Here is a 22,891-nt window from a genome sequence, read left to right on the forward strand (position 1 = left end):
CAAATCTACAAAAAAAGTACTTATACTAGTGATTTTCACACAATCAATCAATGTGTCTTACTATCGAAAACTAAACTAAACTGAAAGTATTTGTCATCCAAAAATGTAATGAATCTCAATTTGAGAAGAGATTTCAAAAAATACTGATTGCCCGATATTTGCAAAAAGTAACAGTAATGGACAACAGACAGTTTTAGTTAAAAACAATTTTTTTCCAAAAACTGCCCGCCTTCCGATACATGGATGGTTGAAAGGGAACATAATACCTTACATTGTGAAAAAGTTTTGTTGAAATCGAAAGTGATTTTTTTTATAAATTAACTTTGAATTTCGAAAAGCGATTTTTTTCAAAGTAGAATTCGAATATACGAATTACATGAATACATCTTTTGAAAAGGATTTTTTACCAACTTTTTGCAAACAATTAGAGTAGAAAAAACAAAAAAAAAAACGGAGCGTTTGAAGGCAAAAAGTTTTTCTAGGAAAAACTTTTTCTTATCCAGCACTGATATTTTCTGCAAATATCGGGCAACTGGCAAATAGGGTATTGGGTTAAATTTTCCCACAAATTGAGATTTATTGTAATCTTGGACGATTATGACTCTCAGTTGAGTTTAATTTTTAATGAAAAAACACTACATTAAAAATTTAGTTTGAACGAGAAATAGTTTTCGTTTGAAAAACTTATTTTCCTTGAATGAATCCATCTTGCAATGTATGATCGATTGGTAGGGAACTTAATCGCTTAACTTAGGACAAAATTCTATCAAAACAATAACGGGTTTGCTTTGTTAATAAATTTCAAATCTCTGAAATCAATTTTTTTTCCAGTGTAGGACTCGATAAAATCGATTTTTTAGTATGGTTATTGAGAAATTAGACTCATTTTACTAAAAACACTAGTACAACACTTTTTTGTAGGATTTATCTTTTTCGACTATAACTCTTTGAAAAAATAATTTGGTTCAAAATGTTTAGCCCTTTCAAAAGGCAGTCTGGAGTTCTGGAAAAACAAAGTATGCAAAGTGACTTTTATAGATCATTTTTCTAAGTTTTGGTAGGAGTTTCGCCCGATCATAGCAATTAAAAATGAATTTCTGAAAGGAATTGTCAAAATACTTTGAATTGGAACTATCAATAATATCTCAAAGAAGATTGAATCGACTCTTGAAAACCTGCTTTAATCTCATTACTGGTATTTTGAAACCTTTCTTCTATATTTTCAAAGTTATGGAGGGCCTCCCCTCAATCTGAGTCGAATCGAAATTGTACTGATTGAAATCGTTCGAGATTTGAAACGAAATTCATTGCGATGATGATTGACTCTTTCAGGAAAAATTAAAGTAACATCAAAACCTTTTTGGTAATGTCCGGAAGATTGTTGAAGTACTGATTTAGTCAACACTAAACTTTTTATTTTTCATACGGGCTTGTAATCTAAAGGGTGATTTTTGAAAAGGTATAGGATATGATTTTTCAAAAATAAACAACACAAAAAATTCGAGACAATTTATGGAATCTTTATTGGAATTCATAGAACGGTCTTTGGAATTTAATGTTTGAAGATAATTTCATGCAAATGTGGGCCGCGGTTCCTCTTTAAATGGCCCATGCACAAGGTCCAATTCTAGCACACTCTTTCCATTATATCGACCGGTATTTCACAACTAAATACTTCAATATTGGCTTCCAGTGCATCAATCGTTGCTGGTTTATCCTTGTAGGTATGAGCCCTAACATGGTCCTACAAAAAATAGTCCAAAGTCGTTAAATCACGCGATCTAGGCGACCAATTGACGGGCCCAAAACGTGAGATAAGCTGTTCACCGATGGTCGCTTTCAGATTGGTCATTGTTTCGCGTGCCGTGTGGGATGTGGCACCGTCTTGTCGAAACCATATGTCAGGCGTGTCCAATTGTTCTATTTTTGACAAAAAAAAACGGTCGATAATCACACGGTAGCGCAGGTGATTCACACTACCGTTCCGCCAATCGTCGTCTTTGAAAAAGTACGGCCCGATGATGCCACCGGCCCATAATCAACACCAAACAGTGACTGTTTTGGGATGCATTGGTAGCTCTTGCAATGCTTCTGACTAGTCTCCACTCAGATGCGGCAATTTTGCTTGTTAACGTATCCATTTAACCACAAATGAGCTTCGTCGATGAAAGCACAATTTTTCGAAAAAAGTGGATTTTCCTCCATCTTTTCCAGCTCTCATTCACCAAATGTTAGACGTTGTTAGTCGATCCATGATTAAATTATAGACCAAAGTGAACAAATTTGACAATGACACAGGATCCGATTCACGCATGATCTATCAAAAACAGTGTTGCCAAAGAGATGCCTGCAAAAAATAACCCTTAATTATCTTTCTCCGGACAGGGCCAGCCTAGAGGCCGTGGGGAATCAGGCGACGAAAAATGTAACTTGCTTCCCAGTCGTAAAAGGTCCCAATTGCAGAAGTTTCTCTATTCCTACTATTTTTTAGTTACCAGAACTTTTTTTGACTTTACTCTCACTTCGTCTGACAAAGTGCTTTTATTTCGAGCTTTTAAGAATAGTCAAATCTGAAAAAAAAAACATTTTGCTTCTTTCGTGTTATCTCTCTGGTTCTGATGAGCTCAATTCATACGCGTTTCTCATCGTTTATTCTTATGTGGTGATTCGTTAGCGAGGCTTTCATTGAAAGTATTTCACTAAGTTATTTGCAGTTTTCTTTATTTCACACGCTTTTTTCTAACTTACATTTTTAATTGAGTTTTCTAGTGCTAAGTCATCTAGATTGTGTGGTGTGCTAAATTTGTCCGCGTCTTGTGTCTCTTTTTTAGAATATGATGATTCGCTAGCAATGAAATTGTTCCCCTAGAACAATATGTGTATTTTTATTGATCTAGCACACATATCTTCTTACTAAATATGCTGTTTTATTCCTTCGTTTAGTGTTTGTATAACTAATTAGGAATCTGTCCGGGAGAAATACGAATTTTATAATCTGAGTAGATCTCGGATCCACTTCGAATGGCCAAGTCTGAATTCTCCTTGATAGTTGAACGATCTAGGTTTCTACTGTGATAGCCAGATATGAGATAGGAGATTAGGATAAAATAAGTTCAGAATTTGTCTTGGAATTGTTAGGATGAGAGTAGCTTCAGAGCATAATTAAATGCGAAAATAATCAAATATAAATTCGATTAAAATAACTGCATATTTCTCTTCTGGCTACCGGCTGCCTAGAGATTGAGAAACGAAAACTATAAGTATTAATTAAATTAATTGTGAATCGGTATTTTAATAAATAATATAAATAATAACTAATATATGAGTTCTTTTACACATAAGCGTTTATGTTACGAACATCGCAGGTGGGTTTTCAAATAATTAGATCGTATTACATCGATCGTAGATAAATCCCGATCATCACCTCGCCTCACTAACACCACTTCTTTACTGTGACACTTGTGTTATTGATTATTTAACGCTCTAAGTCAGTTAAAGTTGCACATCCCAAATGTCGGCATCCTCCATTTTACAATACACACGATAATTGATATTAAAACGACTTTCCCATTCAACTTCAACTAAGGCTATTCGCAACGCTGTGATGGATATCTGTTATAAAACTGACAGGCTGTCGTATAATTTAAAACTGTCAAAAATAAAACTCGAGCTTGATGGTCTCAACGCGAAGATTTCAAATCTGTCCTACACTTGTCTGTTAATGTATTGGTGTTATGTCAACTCACTGTGATGTTTCAAAACAGAAACAAACAAACAAATGATTTCGAAAACAATATAAATTTTTGTCACAAATTTCTAGAGAACGTTTCTCGATGATAGTGAGCTACAGTGCTTTTAAATAATATTGTACTAGTCAGTGCAAAGCATTTCCTGCTTACATTGACAATTTCTGCTATGTCATTCGACGCTTTGACGTTTCGCCTGTCAGATCTCGCTACATACACTCACGCAAGAAATTTAAAACAGTGTTCTATTCGTGTTTCAAATTTTTATTAATTTGAAAAAAAAATCGTCGAGCAGTTTCAAATCTGTTTCCAATTTGTGTTCGAAAAATAGAACTAGATCTCAGCGCTGCGATTTACATGGTTTAGTCGTAGATCTAAAATAGATCAATCCATACGTAATAAAACAGCGTTGCTAACAATCTAAGAAACTGACTCGCAAACACGTTGCTCAGAATCTTTTTTTTTCACGCTTGCCTCGATTGAAGTCAGTGATGCCACTTTTCGCTAATGTATATTCCGTAGAGTTGGTTTCAAGTGTTCTTATACTCGTATATTCACGTAAAATTAACAGCTTGGAGTTCCAAACCACAAATGCAGACTCCCAAAATTAAGTGATCGATGGGGAATCTTTGGCGGTTTGGGTTATCTCAAATATTTATGGACATAATTTACCAGTATTTTGTTATTTTTCATTGGAATGTACTGGAACAATGAGAAATCTAGAGGTTTCAGAAGCAATAATAAAAATTCGTAGATGTCAAAAGGTTCTTCCGTACAGGGGCGGCAAGTTCCATGAAATATTGGGGGGCACAAAAAATTATTACTACAGATCATTGAACTTTGCAATATATAAAGCATATTTATAAAGAAAACGGATAGGATAGAGCAAATAAAAAGCAACCAAGTAAAAATCACAAACATTTTCCCTACTATCCCAGTAATAACCAATTTTTGGAAGTGGTAAAGTATAGGACATTTCACATTGCAGTAAACGGATTTAAAAATTTTAGTAACTTAGTTAAGAAATATGAATGATTACGGAGACGAACTACGGGTATAACAGAAAAGGTGTTATATCATAAGATATTTCTAGCATATTTTCTAATATTTATTCCAGTTTCAAAAATATTGGGGGGACATGGCCCCTCCAAAAAATTTTGGGGAGGGGGGGAGGCAAAAAGTGCCTTGCCCCCCATAGTTGCCGCGCCTGCTTCCGTAGATCCGTAAAAAAGATAGAAATCCGTAGGGTTGGCATCACTGATTTGAGTTCAACTCAAAACGTTGTTCGCAAAATTTTAAATTTTCAGGCCTACCAAGATTGAATCATGTTTCGTTTCTTCCTTTATACACGGATACAAATCCATTGTCGGTACCATGATTAAGAAATTATGAAAATCATGAATAATGTCTTCTTATGAGATCATGCCTATTACTGATGATTCTATGAGCAAAATGGTTCATATCATGAGCAATAACAATCCGTAAAAATGGCAAATTTTACCGAAAAGTTAAAATCATTTCTTGGTTGTTTTTTCAAAAGGCCGTAAGAACAAGTGACAGTTTCTTTTTTTTACGAAGTGTTTCACTGACTTAATTATAAAACTTATAACAATTTCCATGATTTGACATTCCACTATTCGTCACTCTACAGGGCTTTGTTGTGTCGCTGCTGTACTGTTTTCTCAACTCGGAAGTGCGGCAAACCTTGCGGCATCACTTCTACCGCTGGCGAGACGAACGGAATATTCTACGACCCCGCAAGGGCTCCAACCATCATCGCAGGTAAGGCTGTTTGCCCGATTGCACCACGATTGTACTAATTATAGGATGCATGTTAAAAAAAAAGCACGTACCAAATAATGGTAAAAACGAATCTAATATTTCCACTATTCGCAAATCACCTTTCATTTTTTTCGAAATATTCGACTCTCGTTAATCGCATGAAACTTCACTATCATTCCATGTCGGGGATCGTCCTGTTGGGGAACATCACATCTGGTGTCGATTTTTTTTCCATTGGAAACAATGCGTAAACCGATATGAAATTTCAACTGTCAACCATTTGAACGGAACTCCATCAGCAAAGATTATTTACATCGCTCGCGAACGGAAAGCATACGGTTAGTATTTTAGAATAGTAGTTTAGTATATCTTCATCTCATCGTTTCAGCTCATGTCGTAGTGGTTGATTTGGTTTTTCACTTTGTGTATGTGTTTTTGTTTTTGCCCCTATACTTGTTCTCACTTCCACTTTCACTTCACTTCACTTAATTTGGCCTATTACCTATTAGCGGTCACTGTAGTAAAATATAAATGTATTTTCTACAAAATGTTTGTGACGTGATGTTCATAATTGTTAACATTAGGCTCATCCTAGTCATCACTTTTTTCTTCGAAGCAACTTCCGTTAAAAGGACCTAATAAGACCCAATGCCAATCACTTTTTTTAGTTTACCTTTCTTGTGAGCAGTTTTACGAGAAAATTGTCATCTAAAGAGTTGGGTAGCTAATTATTGTACACAATTTTGGTTGACAATTTTTTTAAATATAAGCTACCATTAAAAATATATAATTGTTTTTTTTTAATCAAAAACTAGTTAACCTTCTAATTTTTTTATGAAAAAGCAATCATAAGATTTTAATAGTAGTTTCTATTAACCTAGTTTACCAAAATTGTGCGCAATAATTAGCTTGACAACTCTTTGGAAGACGATTTTCTTGTAAACTTGCTAACAAAAAAATAGTATAAAAAAGTGATTTTGAAGAGTCCACTTCTACTTTTACTCTGAAAGTTTGATGTAACTCAATCAAATGAAGAGCTAGAAAAGTGGCTTCTTCAGCAAAGTTGCTCAAAATAAATTCCCTACAACTTTACTGTGAAGAACAATAATTTTCAAATGCTAAAAAGTTAGAATCTAGCTTTCAATCCGCATTTGGACCACCCTAATGACCTCTTTCATAAAAAATGCGCCAGTTGATGGAAAACAACTTTAGTGAACACACAATCTGCAAAACACAACTATTTAATAGTAAAAATAATGTTGTTACACTAATTTACCGTTTCGGAGCACTGTGCATTGTTTTTCAGTTGGACTGAGTAATAATTTTTTTTTAGACTCGGTTTTTACAGTTTTTTAAAGCAGTTTTTAGAGTAGTTTATATTGAGCAGTAATTTTAGAGCAGTTTTAGAACGGTTTTTTGAGTAGTTTTTATTCAAAGTTTTTCCAGAGCAGTTTTTTGGAGCAGTTTTCTGAGCACTTTTTAGAGCAGTGCTTTGAGTAGATTTTTTTCAGAACTTTTTTGGAGCAGTTTTTTAGAGCAGTTTTTCGGAGCAGTTTTTTAAAGTAATTTTTAGAGCAGTTCTGTAGAGCAGTTTACTTTAAGAAGTTGGTTTAGAACAAATTGTGTTTTAAAGAAGTTTTTAATGTGGAACACATTTTTGTTTTCTATATAGCGATGCAAACTAGAAACTCAAGAAAAATACACGTAGAAATGTGGTCAGGTTTTGAACAATTACAGCTCAGTCAATTTTGTATCAATTATTAATATTATGTCACCATTTGATTGGAAATATTTCTACGTATTGATTTGAATGTTCATAGCATTTGAATGCCATAGTCGACGGTTTTGAAGGAGTAAGCGATATATCAAAGGGAAAGCATCGCTCTAATTCGTCAATTGATGCAAAAGCGAAGCTGTAGGGAAGCACGCGAATCTATAAATAGATGCGAAATTATAGCTAACGTTTCAGTTCTACGCGTAGCATGCTAGAGGTAGGTTGTTGTTAGAAAGCAAGACAAAAAGTGCCATAAAACGATTTGAAGCTTTAATTGCTATGCCCTGATCTTGTGTCATGAAAGATTGGATGAAATCCCATGTTATGTCGTTTCGCCTGAGAAATTGACAACTGCCCCAGGTAAATTTTGAGTGCATAAGATTAATTTCTTATTTATATAAGATGAACTCGATTGATAATGAGAAAAAGTTTATCGCTTCAACCGAAATCGCAGAATGGTAGTAATGGATGGTAGAGAAACGCTATAAAAATAACTACTTGCATACAAAACTTGAACACAAGCTTGGCGAAAAGAAGCTTAAATATCGATATCTGTATCGCAAGCATGTACAAACATATAATTACATACATTTGGGCTATTGATGTAATTTCGTCGGCTACGAAACAAATACAAATCACGATAAATAGAGTCTATATTCTGGGTTCGCATGTTCGGTGTTGATTGCTAATAAGGATCAATCTAAGCAGACTCTTGTGCATTTGCGAATTCAAAAGTGTGACGATTAATTGAAAATGTCAATCATTGGAAAATTTGGTTGCCTTGTTCCACATCAACGGCTCGAACAACCCCATGGGCTGATCCTTGTAGTTTTTTGTGGAGTTCTTTTAATACAGTTTTAGGTGAAGTTTTCTGAGCAGTTTTTAGTAAAGTTTTCTTGAGCAGTTTTAGTGAAGTTTTTTAAAGCAGTTTTCTTGAAGTAGTTGTTTTAAAGCAGTTTTTTTAGACTAGCTTCTATTAAGTTAATTTTTATAGGAACAATTTTTTAACACATTTTGTTAGAGCTGTTTTTCAGATTAGTTGTTTTAAAGCAGTATTTTTAGAGAAATTTATTCAGGGAAGTTTTTTTGATGCAGTTTTTTAGTGCAGTTTTTAGTGAATTTTTTTTAGCAGTTTTGTTATACTAGTTTGCTAGAGTAATTTTTAAGGGCAATCTTTGTAGAACAGTTTTTTGGAGCTGTTTTAAGAGCAACTTATTAAGAGCAAATTTTTAGAGCTGTTTTTTAAAGTAGTTTTTTTGGAGCAGTTTTTAAAGTAGTTTTTTAGTGTTTTTGAGCAGTTTTTGAGCAGTTTTTAGAGCAGTTTTTGAGCAGTTTTTAGAGTAGTTTTCTTGAAGTAGTTTTTCTTTGGCCAGTTTCTATTAGAGAAGTTTTTCTAGGGTAAATTTTCAAAGCATTTTGTTATAGCTGTTTTTTTAGAGCAGATGTTTCAAAGCAGTATTTTTAGTGCAGTGTTTTAGAGAAGTTTTTTTTATCAGTTTCGTTAGACTAGTTCGCCCGAGCAGTTTTTCAAGAACAATTTTTTGGTACAGTTTTTCAGAGTAGTTTTTGAAGCAGTTTAAGAGCAACTTTTTCCATGCAATTTAGACAATCTGTAGTGTATAAGATTGGAATTATCTTATGCTATTAACACAGGTAAAATCGATTTTCTAACTCGGAATAATAATCGGCCTTTTATTATCACTAGATCGACAACATTAAACTTCACCGCTAGCTCATTAATTTAAATGCTTTTTTTTTAGAGATTCGATACGAATCATTCTGATATCTCGATGTAGCGCAACTTTTTGCCGCAGTTGAATGTAATATTTGGTTGAACTTATCAGTAAAAACACTACAATACGGAAATCAGCTAACTGAAAGTTGGTATGCTCCTAAACCGTTTGTTACAAAGTCCTCTGATTATTTTTATTATATGTTTAAATGTTATTTGTACTGTCACGTTTCTAAATGTTAATACATGGGTTTATTGTTAGTAGGGTTAGTCAAATAAAAATGTTTTAAAAATTGTTAGATTATATGTTAATTGTAAAACTAGGGTTAGTAGGGTTAAATAAATAAAAAAACACAATTGTCAAAACACTAAAACAACACAGTGGGTACAAATGAACACCGAAGCGTATAACAGAAAATGTAAGGTTCTACGGCTGATGAAGTACGATTGCGCGGCACACTAATTGTTCGCGCCTGGAAGGAGGTAAAAACAACCGCCAAATTTCAGTGAATATGAAGGAGAAGAGCAATCGAACCCAGAGCAAAGGTTCAGAATTAATCTGGCGTTCGTGTGCTGAGGTTCAGTAGAGCAGTGAAGATTGTGGTATTTTATATAAATTGTGAGGTGTGATAATAATTCGTTCAGGACCTTTTTGGTATATTTATTGATCGCCTTGGACTGAAGGAAAATCTTCCCAAGGTAGCACACGATTCGGCCTAGTGAGCCCTGGATGCTCACTACGTCTAACCCGTCAAAGACCAGCGATTGTTCTCTGGCCTTGGGCCATAACTGCAAAGGAGAACATACCCCTCTCGGCACGGTCACTCCGGTATCGTCCTGGGCCTGTCGATCTCCGTCAAAGAGGGAAGACGCCAGTACTAGCCGTAACTTCAACCTAGAACCCACCAATTTCGACCAACCGGAATTCTACGCCAGCCATAGTTCCCGTACAACCGCACCGTCTGTAGCAGCCACGCGAGCGCTCGCCGGACCATCCCAATTCACCTAACAACAGCATTGGTACGTACCAGGAAAACCCCACAGCACTCACATACACTCACACTTACAGATTGAAAAAAATAAATAAAATAAAGTGAATCCAATAAATCCGTTTTGTTAGTCCAAATACATTTCATTTTTAATTCACAACCCATATTCAGACAGGTGACAGTACCCTACAATAGTTGTTCGCGAAGCCCCTCCGAGTACCCAGTAGTAAGCCGACCCTGAGACCCAGCTCGAGGGGTCTCTTGCTATTGAGCTTTTCCGGGATACACAGTAAAATAGTTACACTTGGCACCCAGCCACAACACACGAAAGGTAATCGGAGGAACCGAGTAGAATAAAAAAAAACCCTTCTTAATCCACCTAGTGGTGTGATAATGCCTTTCTCTTCTTTCATAACAGTCTCATGAAAATGTATTTCATAATTTTATTAAATAATTTCGGATACTAATTTCGAAACTAATTGATTCAGATTGATTCGAGTAGTTCACAAAAGCATGCTTCAGTGTTTATGTCACACAGTCAGCATCATTTTTCCAAATTAGTGCTTGACATTTGCGTTGCCTATTTGTAATCAGTGATGCTAATCTAAAAAAAAGCCTTCTTAGTCCACTTAGTGGAATTTTCATATATCTTGAAAAATCACCATAGGGGGGAGTACATGAAATTTTTGAAATCGAAAAAAAATTTTTGATGCCAAAAGGCTTAGAATTGCATGAAACGTCGAGATTTAGTGTCATCTTGGAAAAAAATTTTTTTGAAAAAATCGACTTTTTGGGACTTAGAAAAAATATGAAAATTTTTCTAAGTCCCAGAAAGTTGATTTTTTCAAAAAAAAATTTTTTTTGAGATGACACTAAATTTCGATGTTTTATGCAGTTTTAAGAGTTTTGGCATCAAAAAAAATTTTCGATTTTGGAAATTTCATGTACTCCCCCCTATGGTGCTTTTTCAAGATCGATAATTGTCAAACCTTTACCACCGGGCAGCACCCCTTAAGCATGTCCGATTTAGGTCAAATTTTGCATGAAGGCTTTTTTCGAGGTGCTTAAACTTTTGAGCACTAGAACTTTACGAAAATAGAGTTGATCCCAAAATTTTGGCACCCTTATATATACAAGAGCGGTAAAAATCAACGTGTTTTGTCGGTTACGTCACTTATACCATCATATGTCTGGAACCAAAAGTCACAGCCATTTGATCTTCGAACTTGATCAATGGCCCGATAGTAGCTTTCAAACGAGTCCAAGTTTGTTCAAATCGGTTCAGCCATCTCTGAGAAAATTGAGCGCGTTCAAATATCTTCGAAAAGTGCACATACATACACACACACATACACACACACACACACACACACACACACAGACATTTTCCGATCTCGTCGAGCTGAGTCGAATGGTATATAACACTATGGGTCTCCGAGGCTCCGTTCGAAAGTCGGTTTTTCCAGCAATTCTAATACCTTTCTATAGAGAAAGGCAAAAATCAGACGATTTTCTCCCAGGCGGCAGGAGAGTACACAGTCAGCTTTCTCTGATTGTGTAGGATCCTAAAGCGACCCACGGCATAATTTTTGCATACTGTTTCATTTAAGAACCTGGTAGGTAACGGTAACAGTGAATTTTGATATCGTGCAAAGGGAAAACAACGAAACAGCAGTTAAAATTTCAAAAAAAAAAGAGTGGAGTTTTTCGGATATTTAAAGTAAAAGCTGGTTTTTTACAAATTTGCCATAAAAAAAAACAGAATACAAAGGTCCTGAATGAAAATTTTTACAGACATAGAACAAAGTTTCACACATATTTATTTATTCTGATATTTATAATTAACTTTCGAGTCGTAGTCGTGTTTTATTTATTTTGATCAATTCTTCACTGATTTGTTAATTGTAAAAAAAAATGAATTCGGAATTTTGGATGCAATATCGTTTGATGAATGTTGAACATTTGTTGATAGATGAAGTTGAGCATGAGCTTGTAATTCGTCGGGTCTTGTTCAAAAGCGGTGAATCTGGTGATGCGAAAAAACGGAAACTTAGAAATAAACTCAAAGAGCAACGCGAAACTAATGATTTTTCCGTTGTTTTACTAGAGTCACCAGATAAATGCGAAGAAGAACTGAATCAAGTGGACGAAAAATTAGCCAAAATTCGCGATCAGTTAGATAACAGGAAACCTAGAAAAACAGAATTACCCGTGCTGAAAACGAGGTTAATTCATCTATTTTTTAGATTAGTACGTTTAAAAAAGAATTACGATACAGATGGGTTGGAATCAACAGCTTTGAAACTTTTGCGTGATCACTTTACATTATTATCGACAGATCCAGATGCAAGAAAAAGGACAGAGGAACAAATTAGAGTTGATGTAAGTAATTTGAGTATCCGTGAGCAAGATCAGGATAAATTGGAAGATTTAGAGCAGGAGTCTCATTCTAGTAGTGATGAAAGTCATCTAGGATCTGATACAGGAAAAGAGAAAACTGAAAAGAACAAAAACACCAGTACTCCCAAGAAGAAGGCTCAGAAAGACGAGAAAGCAGAAGAAGGTGAGGAATTATTCAAAAAAATATTAGAGCATGTGAACAGTTATATAGAAGCAAAATTAAGTAAACTTGAAATTGAAAATGATATCCGGGAAAGTGAGTCTTCTGAAGTAGAAAGCGAAGATACTGCTCATCGAAAAAGAGTAAAAGCGAAGGGTAAACGTCAGAGGAAAGCAGAAAATTACGGAAAACATGAGCTTTATAAAAATAAAATCAGCCGCAGAAAACAAATAAGCGATAGTGATAAAAGTAGTAACACCAGTAGTTCGGACAGCGACAGCGATAGATCAGGTGCTCCGAGGCGGAGGCCACGGTCGGTAGCAGATTGGAGGATGAAGTATGATGGTAAGGATGATGGAAAAAAATTGAATAAGTTTTTGGCAGAAGTTGAGTTCATGGCAGAAGCTGAGAACATAGGAAAACGAGCACTCTTTAATGAAGCCATTCATCTCTTCACCGGAGAAGCAAGAACTTGGTACATTGAAGGAAAGAGTAACAAGGACTTCAGGAATTGGAGAGAGCTGGTCACTGAGCTGAAACTGGAGTTTCAACTACCGGATATGGATTTCCACTATGAGCAACAGGCTGCTCAACGGAGACAGAAAAGATCCGAAAGGTTCCAGGACTACTATAATGCAGTATTGGAAATATTTCGTTACATGGCAGTTCAACCGAGTGAACAAAGAAAATTCGACATAATTTTCCGGAATCTTCGGTATGATTATAAGAATGTCCTAGTCGTAAAAGGAGTTCGTAATTTGAAAGCGTTAAAGCAGTGGGGGAGAAAACTAGACTCCGCGAATATGTGGATGTATCGTAGCAAAGATACTGATGTCACGTCGAAGATAGCTCATGTGCATGAAGTGGAAAACACGTCGCATCAGGGAGAAGTGAACTCTGGAACAAAACCGTGGAAAACAAATCGCTGGGAAATAAAGCCAGATTGGAAAAAGAAACCGGAAACTACAAAACCCTTTGTTCCAAGGAAACCTTTCTCAGAGAAGGAAAACGATCGTCCAGGATCGAGCCAAGGGGATACAGAAAAGCGGATAGCTAGCTACAAAATTCCGGACAAAATGGTGTGTTTTAATTGTAGGGGAAAATTCCACCACTATGAAGCTTGTCTGAGAGAAAAAGCAGTGTTTTGCACAGTATGCGGGTTTCATGATTACACGAAAGAGAAATGTCCATATTGCGCAAAAAACGGACGCAGTTCGGTGTAGAAGGTCGCCGATTGCAGTCAACAAAGCCTTCAACTGTGTTTGTTCCGTACTGTTCTGAAGTTAGCGAACTGAAACTAAAGTTGGAAGGCGATGATATACCGTTTGTTGAAATTGGAGTTATGGGAGTAGAAATAATAGGCTTGTTGGACAGTGGAGCCCAAGTATCGATTTTAGGAACCGGAAGCGAGAACTTAGTCAAGAGACTAAAGTTAAAAATGTACCGTACCAAAACTAAACTTTCGACTGCTGGGGGTGACAGATTGGAAGTAACAGGCTATGTAAACTTGCCAATCACGTTCAATGGGCAGACCAAAATTCTTACTACCCTTGTAGCACCTTCAATGAAACGGAGATTGATATTGGGTATTAATTTCTGGCGGTTATTCAAAATAGAACCCACGATCATAGGACCGCCAGGACGAGTAGTTGATGCATTAGAGATAGAAATCGCAGAAATGGAAGGAAATGACCGTCTAACTTTGGAACAAAGGAGCCAGCTTGATGAAGTGAAAAAGCAATTTAAGGTTTTCGAAGAGGGAAAAAGACTTGATACCACACCGCTAATTTCGCATTCAATAGAATTCACCGAAAATTATCAGAATGCTGATCCGGTTAGGCTAAATCCTTACCCGTGGTCACCGGAAGTTCAGAAAACCGTTAATGAAGAGCTCGATAAATGGGTCTAATCTGGAGTGGTGGAACGATCCAACAGTGACTGGGCATTGCTGATTGTACCAGTTATGAAAAAAACCGTTAACGAAGACGGAGGAGAAAATATTAAGGTTCGAATGTGCCTAGACGCCAGAAAATTGAACGATAGGACACGGAAGGATGCTTACCCATTGCCACACCAGGATAGAATTCTAGGCAGATTGGGACCGGCCAAATTTCTGACCACCATCGATTTATCGAAAGCTTTCTGGCAGATACCGTTGGATACTGCTTCGAGAAAGTACACAGCCTTCCGAGTTTTTGGTCGGGGATTGTTTCAATTTACTCGGTTGCCTTTCGGACTGGTCAACAGTCCAGCGACTTTGTCGAGACTTATGGATCAAGTTCTCGGTTACGGCGAATTGGAGCCAAACGTGTTTGTGTATCTCGATGATATTGTGATCGCGAGCAACACGTTTGAAGAGCACCTAGAAAGTCTGAAAGAAGTAGCCAATCGACTAAATTCTGCCAACCTTTCAATAAACATTGAAAAATCGAGATTTTGTGTCTCCGAGTTCCGTATCTCGGATTCATTCTTTCTGAGGGTGGAGTGAGACCAAACCCCGACAAAGTGGAAGCGATTGTCAACTTTGAACGACCTTCTTCTGTGCGTTCATTGAGACGTTTCTTAGGTATGGTAAATTATTACCGCAGGTTCATAGAAAATTTCAGTGAATTAACGACACCTTTGACAGACCTTTTGAAAGGCAAACCGAAGGTCGTATCGTGGAGCGAGGATGCGGAGAATGCATTCAATGTACTGAAGGAGAAACTAATAACCGCACCTATTCTAGCCAACCCACAGTTTGATCGTCCTTTCAAAATTCAAACGGATGCCAGCGACATCGCTATAGCCGGAATTTTGACGCAAGAGGACGAAGGAAAAGAGCACGTGGTGGCATATTTCTCAAGAAAGTTGACGACTCCTCAACGGTCATGGAAAGCCGCAGAAAAAGAAGGTTTAGCGGCGCTGGAGGCTATTGAGAAGTTTCGTCCATACGTCGAGGGTGCAAGATTCACCTTAGTTACGGACTCATCCGCATTATCATTCATAATGAACACTAAGTGGAAACCGTCGTCCAAACTCAGTCGATGGAGCATTCTTCTGCAGCAGCATGACATGCAAGTCCAGCATCGGAAGGGGTCTGAAAATGTGGTCGCAGATGCCCTGTCCAGAGCCATGGAGTCGATGGAAGTTTCCGTGGAGAACGATTGGTACTCGAAACTTTTTCGAAAGGTTCAAGAGAATCCGGAAAGTTTCGCAGATTTCAAGATCGAAGAGAACAAATTGTACAAGTTTGTATCGGTAGCGTCAGATATGCTAGACTACCGGTATGAATGGAAGCTGTGTTTGCCGGAAAGCATGCGAAGGTCTGTACTAAAGGAGGAGCATGATGATAGTTTGCACCCCGGATATGAGAAAACATTACAGCGACTTAAAATTCGGTATTACTGGCCAAAGATGGCGATAGAAGCCAAACGATACATTCAGGCTTGTGACGTGTGCAAGCAATGTAAGCCCTCGGTGGCACCGTTAGTTGCACCGATGGGAAAGCAGAAGCTTACTGATCGACCTTTCCAAATTTTAGCGTTGGATTTTATTCAAAATCTTCCTAGGAGTCGGAATGGGAATTGCCATTTATTAGTGTTAATGGATATATTCTCTAAATGGTCAATGCTCATTCCGGTCAAAAGGATTGAAGCTAAGTCCGTATGTAGAATGGTGGAGGATCAGTGGATTAGACGCTACGGAACGCCAGAGGTAGTGATAAGCGATAACGCCACCACCTTTATGGGCAAAGAGTTCCAGAATCTATTGAAGCTGCGCGGAATACAGCACTGGCCCAATGCAAGGCATCATAGCCAGACGAATCCGGTTGAACGAATTAACCGAACGATAAATGCTTGCTTGAGGACATATATGCAACCAGACCAACGAGTTTGGGATACACGGGTTGCTGAAGTCGAAGAAATGCTCAACACAACGGTGCACTCGTCAACAGGGTATACGCCGTATCGCATTTTGTATGGACATGAAAAAGTTGTCAAAGGAGAAGAGCATCGTTTGGAAAGAGATGAAGGGGAATTATCGATGGAAAGAAGAGATGAGTACAGAAGGGAAATTGGTGGAAAAATGCTTGAAAAAGTTAAACAGAACTTAGAGAAAAGTAACGAGAAGCACAGAAGAGTGTATAATCTTAGACACCGTCAATTTTCGCCAACTTACCAAGTAGGGCAGAAAGTCTACAAGCGGAATTTCCGCCAATCATCAGCAACTGACCACTACAATGCGAAGTATGGACCACTTTTCACTCCATGTAGAATAGTTGCAAAGCGTGGCAGTAGCTCCTACGAACTCATGGATGAGCATAACAAACACCTTGGGATATTTTCTGCTAAGGACATCCGACCAAGTCATGAATTTCTGCCGAACTAAAAATAAGCCATATATCCATATACTCATATATATATTCAAAAAAAAAAATAATAATAAATAAACAGAGATATCCTTGTCATAAGAGGACCCTGAATGTGGTCGTCGTTGGACATACAATACTATGTATCACATTTCAGGAATTAGCATCGCATCAAAATAGCACGTGACATAACGCAGCAGTTCATCATATCACTCTCAAGTAGGTTCATTCACGAGGGTGGTGAATATCTCTGGCTGCCGATCTTATCCGTCATATTTAGCTTTGGTTTGATGTAATTGCTGAAAAGAGACAACGAGACATTGAATGTAGTCTAATTTATAAGTGACGTCACAAAAACATAGAATGTTGAAGGATGAGTAGACATCCGATGATAGCTTTTGTTAGTGCACGAACAGAAGCGAATTAGATAAATTAGGTCGAAGATAATAATCTTTCCCCTACTAGGAGAACCTTGATCAATACTTACCCAAATTAGAGTCAGATAAAATTTAGCCTCCTGAAACTTACATGTTTCTGGAGTTGTTCCTAATTACCCAGGTGGCCAACTGGGGGAACGAATCCTGAAATAAAAAGTTTCAATCAGCCCAACAAATTAGGATACAGAAATATTTTTACTTATCTTGTATTCCACTTGATTCACCGCTTCCAATAATTTACACAGTTTTTATATTTTTGTTCCGTGAACAAACGCCATTGTGATCTCGCCTGATGAATCACGTTACTAAACTACATACGATCAAGATTGTAGGTAGACTGAATTGATTATTCTTGTCATCGACGGTATTGCCCGATAAGAGAATCGATCAAATAATAAATTACAGTAGTAGAATCTCACCACTGGTGTTCAAGGTGATGTATAAGCACAGGATTAAAATCACATGTGATCAATTATGGCAAATTTTATTTGAAATCTAGCTTTTAGTTACGCATGATTTTAAAGTGTTGTACGTTCACTCAGACTTGTTTGAATTTTTTAACTGCTACGCGTAATACAAAAAAAAAACCTATTGTTGATTATGAAAAATACCTTACATGTTCTTAAAAGCAATAGTATTTTAAATGAAATAAAAATAAATGCTTCACATTTATTTTATCGTTGTGGGGGGATAGTGTAACCGTTTGTTACAAAGTCCTCTGATTATTTTTATTATATGTTTAAATGTTATTTGTACTGTCACGTTTCTAAATGTTAATACATGGGTTTATTGTTAGTAGGGTTAGTCAAATAAAAATGTTTTAAAAATTGTTAGATTATATGTTAATTGTAAAACTAGGGTTAGTAGGGTTAAATAAATAAAAAAACACAATTGTCAAAACACTAAAACAACACAGTGGGTACAAATGAACACCGAAGCGTATAACAGAAAATGTAAGGTGGCGGAAAGCTGTTCTACGGCTGATGAAGTACGATTGCGCGGCACACTAATTGTTCGCGCCTGGAAGGAGGTAAAAACAACCGCCAAATTTCAGTGAATATGAAGGAGAAGAGCAATCGAACCCAGAGCAAAGGTTCAGAATTAATCTGGCGTTCGTGTGCTGAGGTTCAGTAGAGCAGTGAAGATTGTGGTATTTTATATAAATTGTGAGGTGTGATAATAATTCGTTCAGGACCTTTTTGGTATATTTATTGATCGCCTTGGACTGAAGGAAAATCTTCCCAAGGTAGCACACGATTCGGCCTAGTGAGCCCTGGATGCTCACTACGTCTAACCCGTCAAAGACCAGCGATTGTTCTCTGGCCTTGGGCCATAACTGCAAAGGAGAACATACCCCTCTCGGCACGGTCACTCCGGTATCGTCCTGGGCCTGTCGATCTCCGTCAAAGAGGGAAGACGCCAGTACTAGCCGTAACTTCAACCTAGAACCCACCAATTTCGACCAACCGGAATTCTACGCCAGCCATAGTTCCCGTACAACCGCACCGTCTGTAGCAGCCACGCGAGCGCTCGCCGGACCATCCCAATTCACCTAACAACAGCATTGGTACGTACCAGGAAAACCCCACAGCACTCACATACACTCACACTTACAGATTGAAAAAAATAAATAAAATAAAGTGAATCCAATAAATCCGTTTTGTTAGTCCAAATACATTTCATTTTTAATTCACAACCCATATTCAGACAGGTGACAGTACCCTACAATAGTTGTTCGCGAAGCCCCTCCGAGTACCCAGTAGTAAGCCGACCCTGAGACCCAGCTCGAGGGGTCTCTTGCTATTGAGCTTTTCCGGGATACACAGTGGAATAGTAACACTGTCAAAAGAAATAAGTCATTTGTCCTACAAATATATCAAATGCTTACATTTTTCCCTGTATGATTTCCTTAGTAAGTTAAAACTTTTAGACTCAAGGACAGGTACAATTCTGTTTGAGGTACATTTGATCCAGATTATTGGAAACAAAACGCTTTTTTTATTTATGGAAAGAATTAAATTACCCACGCTGGTTAAACATGCGAATTGAATTAATTAATCCTAAATAATCTAGTTAAGAGTTCAATGAAAAACACACCTTTATTAGCGTGCCAAAACCACTCCGGCTAACCGACCGAGCGGGTGGTAAATTATTGTCTGACCGGTAACAACCAAATGATTGATTATCCAGTCGTCGGAGGCGCCAGCTGTTGACAGTAATTCCGATAACACGGCCGGGGGCACGAATTTGTTGTGACAGCGAGGACAGATTGGGCCACAGAATTTACCGGCTTTAACCACAGCCATCTATGATGATGATGATGGGTCAATAAATTTTAGTGTGAATTCATTTCTCGATTGCAGTTTACGGCGCACTGTCAGCAGCTCGAGTCATTTATTATTTTATGTTATCTGCTACTTGTCAGTTGCCTCAAAAATCAATTTTAATGTTGACATTTTCATATGTCATCTGAGTTTTGAAAGGGGAGCGGGTCTTTCAATCTAGAACTGTTTCGCCAAAAGAATCATTCCGTCGAAAATGAATGCCATTTATGGATGTGATGTTTTGCAAAAAAATTCTAGCACCTAAGCATGAATTTTACACTATAAAAAATAAATAGCCTTGCACTGCAAACTAGAATCAAGCTAAACTTAAGCATGAGCTCAACTTCAAAAAGTTACAAACAATCGAGTTTTCAATTTGTTGTCTTGATCACCATAACAATATTTTTCTAGTGTTGTCAATATGATTATCGGATCTCACAAAATGGCATATCTTCATCATTGATTATACAGGGTGATTTTTTAAGAGCTTGAGAACTTTTTTAAACAATAAAACGCATAAAATTTGCAAAATCTCATCGGTTCTTTATTTTAAACGTTAGATTGCTACATGACATTTACTTTTTGAAGATAATTTCATTTAAATGTTGACCGCGGCTGCGTCTTAGGTGGTCCATTCGGAAAGTCCAATTATGGGCAACTTTTTCGAGCATTTCGGCCGGAATAGCCCGAATTTCTTCGGAAATGTTGTCTTCCAAAGCTGGAATAGTTACTGGCTTATTTCTGTAGACTTTAGACTTGACGTAGCCCCACAAAAAATAGTCTAAAGGCGTCAAATCGCATGATCTTGGTGGCCAACTTACCGGTCCATTTCTTGAGATGAATTGTTCTCCGAAGTTTTCCCTCAAAATGGCCATAGAATCGCGAGCTGTGTGGCATGTAGCGCCATCTTGTTGAAACCACATGTCAACCAAGTTCAGTTCTTTCATTTTTGGCAACAAAAAGTTTGTTAGCATCGAACGATAGCGATCGCCATTCACTGTAACGTTGCGTCCAACAGCATCTTTGAAAAAATACGGTCCAATGATTCCACCAGCGTACAAACCACACCAAACAGTGCATTTTTCGGGATGCATGGGCAGTTCTTGAACGGCTTCTGGTTGCTCTTCACTCCAAATGCGGCAATTTTGCTTATTTACGTAGCCATTCAACCAGAAATGAGCCTCATCGCTGAACAAAATTTGTCGATAAAAAAGCGGACTTTCCGAATGGACCACCTAAGACGCAGCCGCGGTCAACATTTAAATGAAATTATCTTCAAGAAGTAAATGTCATGTACCAATCTAACGTTTAAAATAAAGAACCGATGAGATTTTGCAAATTTTATGCGTTTTATTGTTTAAAAAAGTTCTCAAGCTCTTAAAAAATCACCCTGTAGTTTAGTTTGATTGCACTGTTTGTTTAGAAATGGTTTCAAAACTCTCTCAAAAGCCAAATCCGCAAAGGTTTTCGGGTGAATGCAAAACAATCCGAATATTATTGAAAACGAATTCAATAATCGCTCTAACATCTGTAGCAGTCATTTAACATAATAATACCATTAGTTGATTCGAGTCGATGTTTCCAAAGCAAATGCACCATACCACCCATTGGATTCCATTCATGAAACCACATGAATTGAACACATCATACGGTCCCTGGGGGCTGCAGGTTGGCCACTACCCTGCGGCTCTGCACTCTGCACCATTGCATTCTAATTGGTAACCAACATTTGTTCAATATTTCCGATTATATTCGAATTGCGATTGAATGCGGGACTCATCAGACGGTATATTATCTCGATTAATATGTATTGCTCTAAAATCTCACCCAGCTCTAAGAAGCTTTTGATTTAACCACTATATAAATCAAATCAATATAACATAATCAATTTCATCACTGTCTATTTTTGTATCTTTGCTTACTCCCATAGTTTAACCACAACAACTGCTCCTTTGGTTCTGGTGGAGTGCTAATGAGAACGAAAGCGGCTCCGAGTAGGCTTCTCCGGTCATCATCAATAAAAGTAAGTTTCCCCAGCAACCATTGCTTTACCCACCGAATCTTCATGTCGCCTCTTCAAGCGTCACAATGAACAACAAGTTAGAGAGCGCATCACCCTGCTTTAATCGGCAAACCGTTCTTGACGCTTGATTTCTGACATGATCTTCCACTATTCGATTCGTTTCACTGAATCGTACGTTCCGGAAACTTACCAATTAGGTATTATATCGCAACTATTGTTAGATTTGATATACCGGAAAGATAGATAAACAATTATTGCGAATTTTTTCCTCACATAAAATTTCTACCGAGTGAGAGAAGTACAGTAAAGAATAGCAAATAATTTGCTCATTTTGTTTTCTCTTTTTCAGAAGCGGCATCTGGTGGAGCACAATTAAGTAATGGTTGGATGCACTCAGACTGTCCTAGCTGTATTGTATTGAAAGATGCTATAACATTAGTAACGTATTAGAAGACATTTTTGAGACGGACGGATTCCGGCAGAATCGAGTGCCTTTCGAATGTGTTTTTGATATAGAATCAAATTCTACCTAACTCAGGTTCCCGTGCGTCTCGGTTGAGTCGTTTGAAGTGAAAAAAAAATCATTGCATTAAATAGCTAAACTGTAAATATTTGTAGAATAGATGTTTCGTGAGCAGGGTTTTTTTTCTGGTGAAAACATCAGCTGTAAATAAATGCTAGCAAAGTATCGAAATCAGTGGTACGCAATGATAATCTCAGTCGTTATTCTGTACAATGTACGGTTCAGTTAACATCATACATTTATACCAAAGTTTCTGTACTTCTAATGATTCCATTAATAAATGTTTAGCTCTTATTGTGTGTATTTTATTTATGGAAAGAAATCGTCATATAGCCTAATTTCGGGATAACACCAGATCTGGACGTTTCATGCCGTAACCGCGTAACTTCGGAAATCCGCGTAAACAAACAACCGCTTAAAAAACCTTGTAGAAAAGACCTCAGTGTATGCGACTCTTCCCATCAAGCTTTGTACTGCATCCTTGGTATCATCCCTCACCAGAAGAACTTAATCTTGATAGTTTTCCTTGAGCTGCAATTCGCTGGAGGGTTAATTTCTTGAGCAGGACGTTGTTCAAGGAATACCATTCCATGATGTCGAGAAGACAGTTCCGGTCAAAAGAGAATGGAACACAAAAGTTTGTCCAGATG

General features: G+C 37.3%; 1 protein-coding gene across 3 annotated transcripts in view; it reads left to right on the forward strand.

The window, feature by feature from the left end:
• LOC131438517 (diuretic hormone receptor-like) overlaps positions 1-22,535 on the forward strand; it is a 77,602-nt gene extending 55,067 nt beyond the window's left edge. For 2 of the 3 annotated variants that reach the window (XM_058608607.1, XM_058608608.1), the window contains exons 10-13: positions 5,398-5,528; positions 5,828-5,866; positions 21,626-21,718; positions 22,068-22,535. In XM_058608607.1, the coding sequence (XP_058464590.1) occupies positions 5,398-5,528; positions 5,828-5,866; positions 21,626-21,668 (213 nt within the window). In that variant the 3' untranslated portion in view covers positions 21,669-21,718; positions 22,068-22,535. The remainder of the gene's footprint in view (positions 1-5,397; positions 5,529-5,827; positions 5,867-21,625; positions 21,719-22,067) is intronic. The other variant, XM_058608609.1, reaches the window with a different exon arrangement.
• The last annotated feature ends 356 nt before the right edge of the window (positions 22,536-22,891 follow it).

Source organism: Malaya genurostris, chromosome 3, assembly GCF_030247185.1.
Source record: "Malaya genurostris strain Urasoe2022 chromosome 3, Malgen_1.1, whole genome shotgun sequence".
Lineage (NCBI taxonomy): Eukaryota > Metazoa > Arthropoda > Insecta > Diptera > Culicidae > Malaya > Malaya genurostris.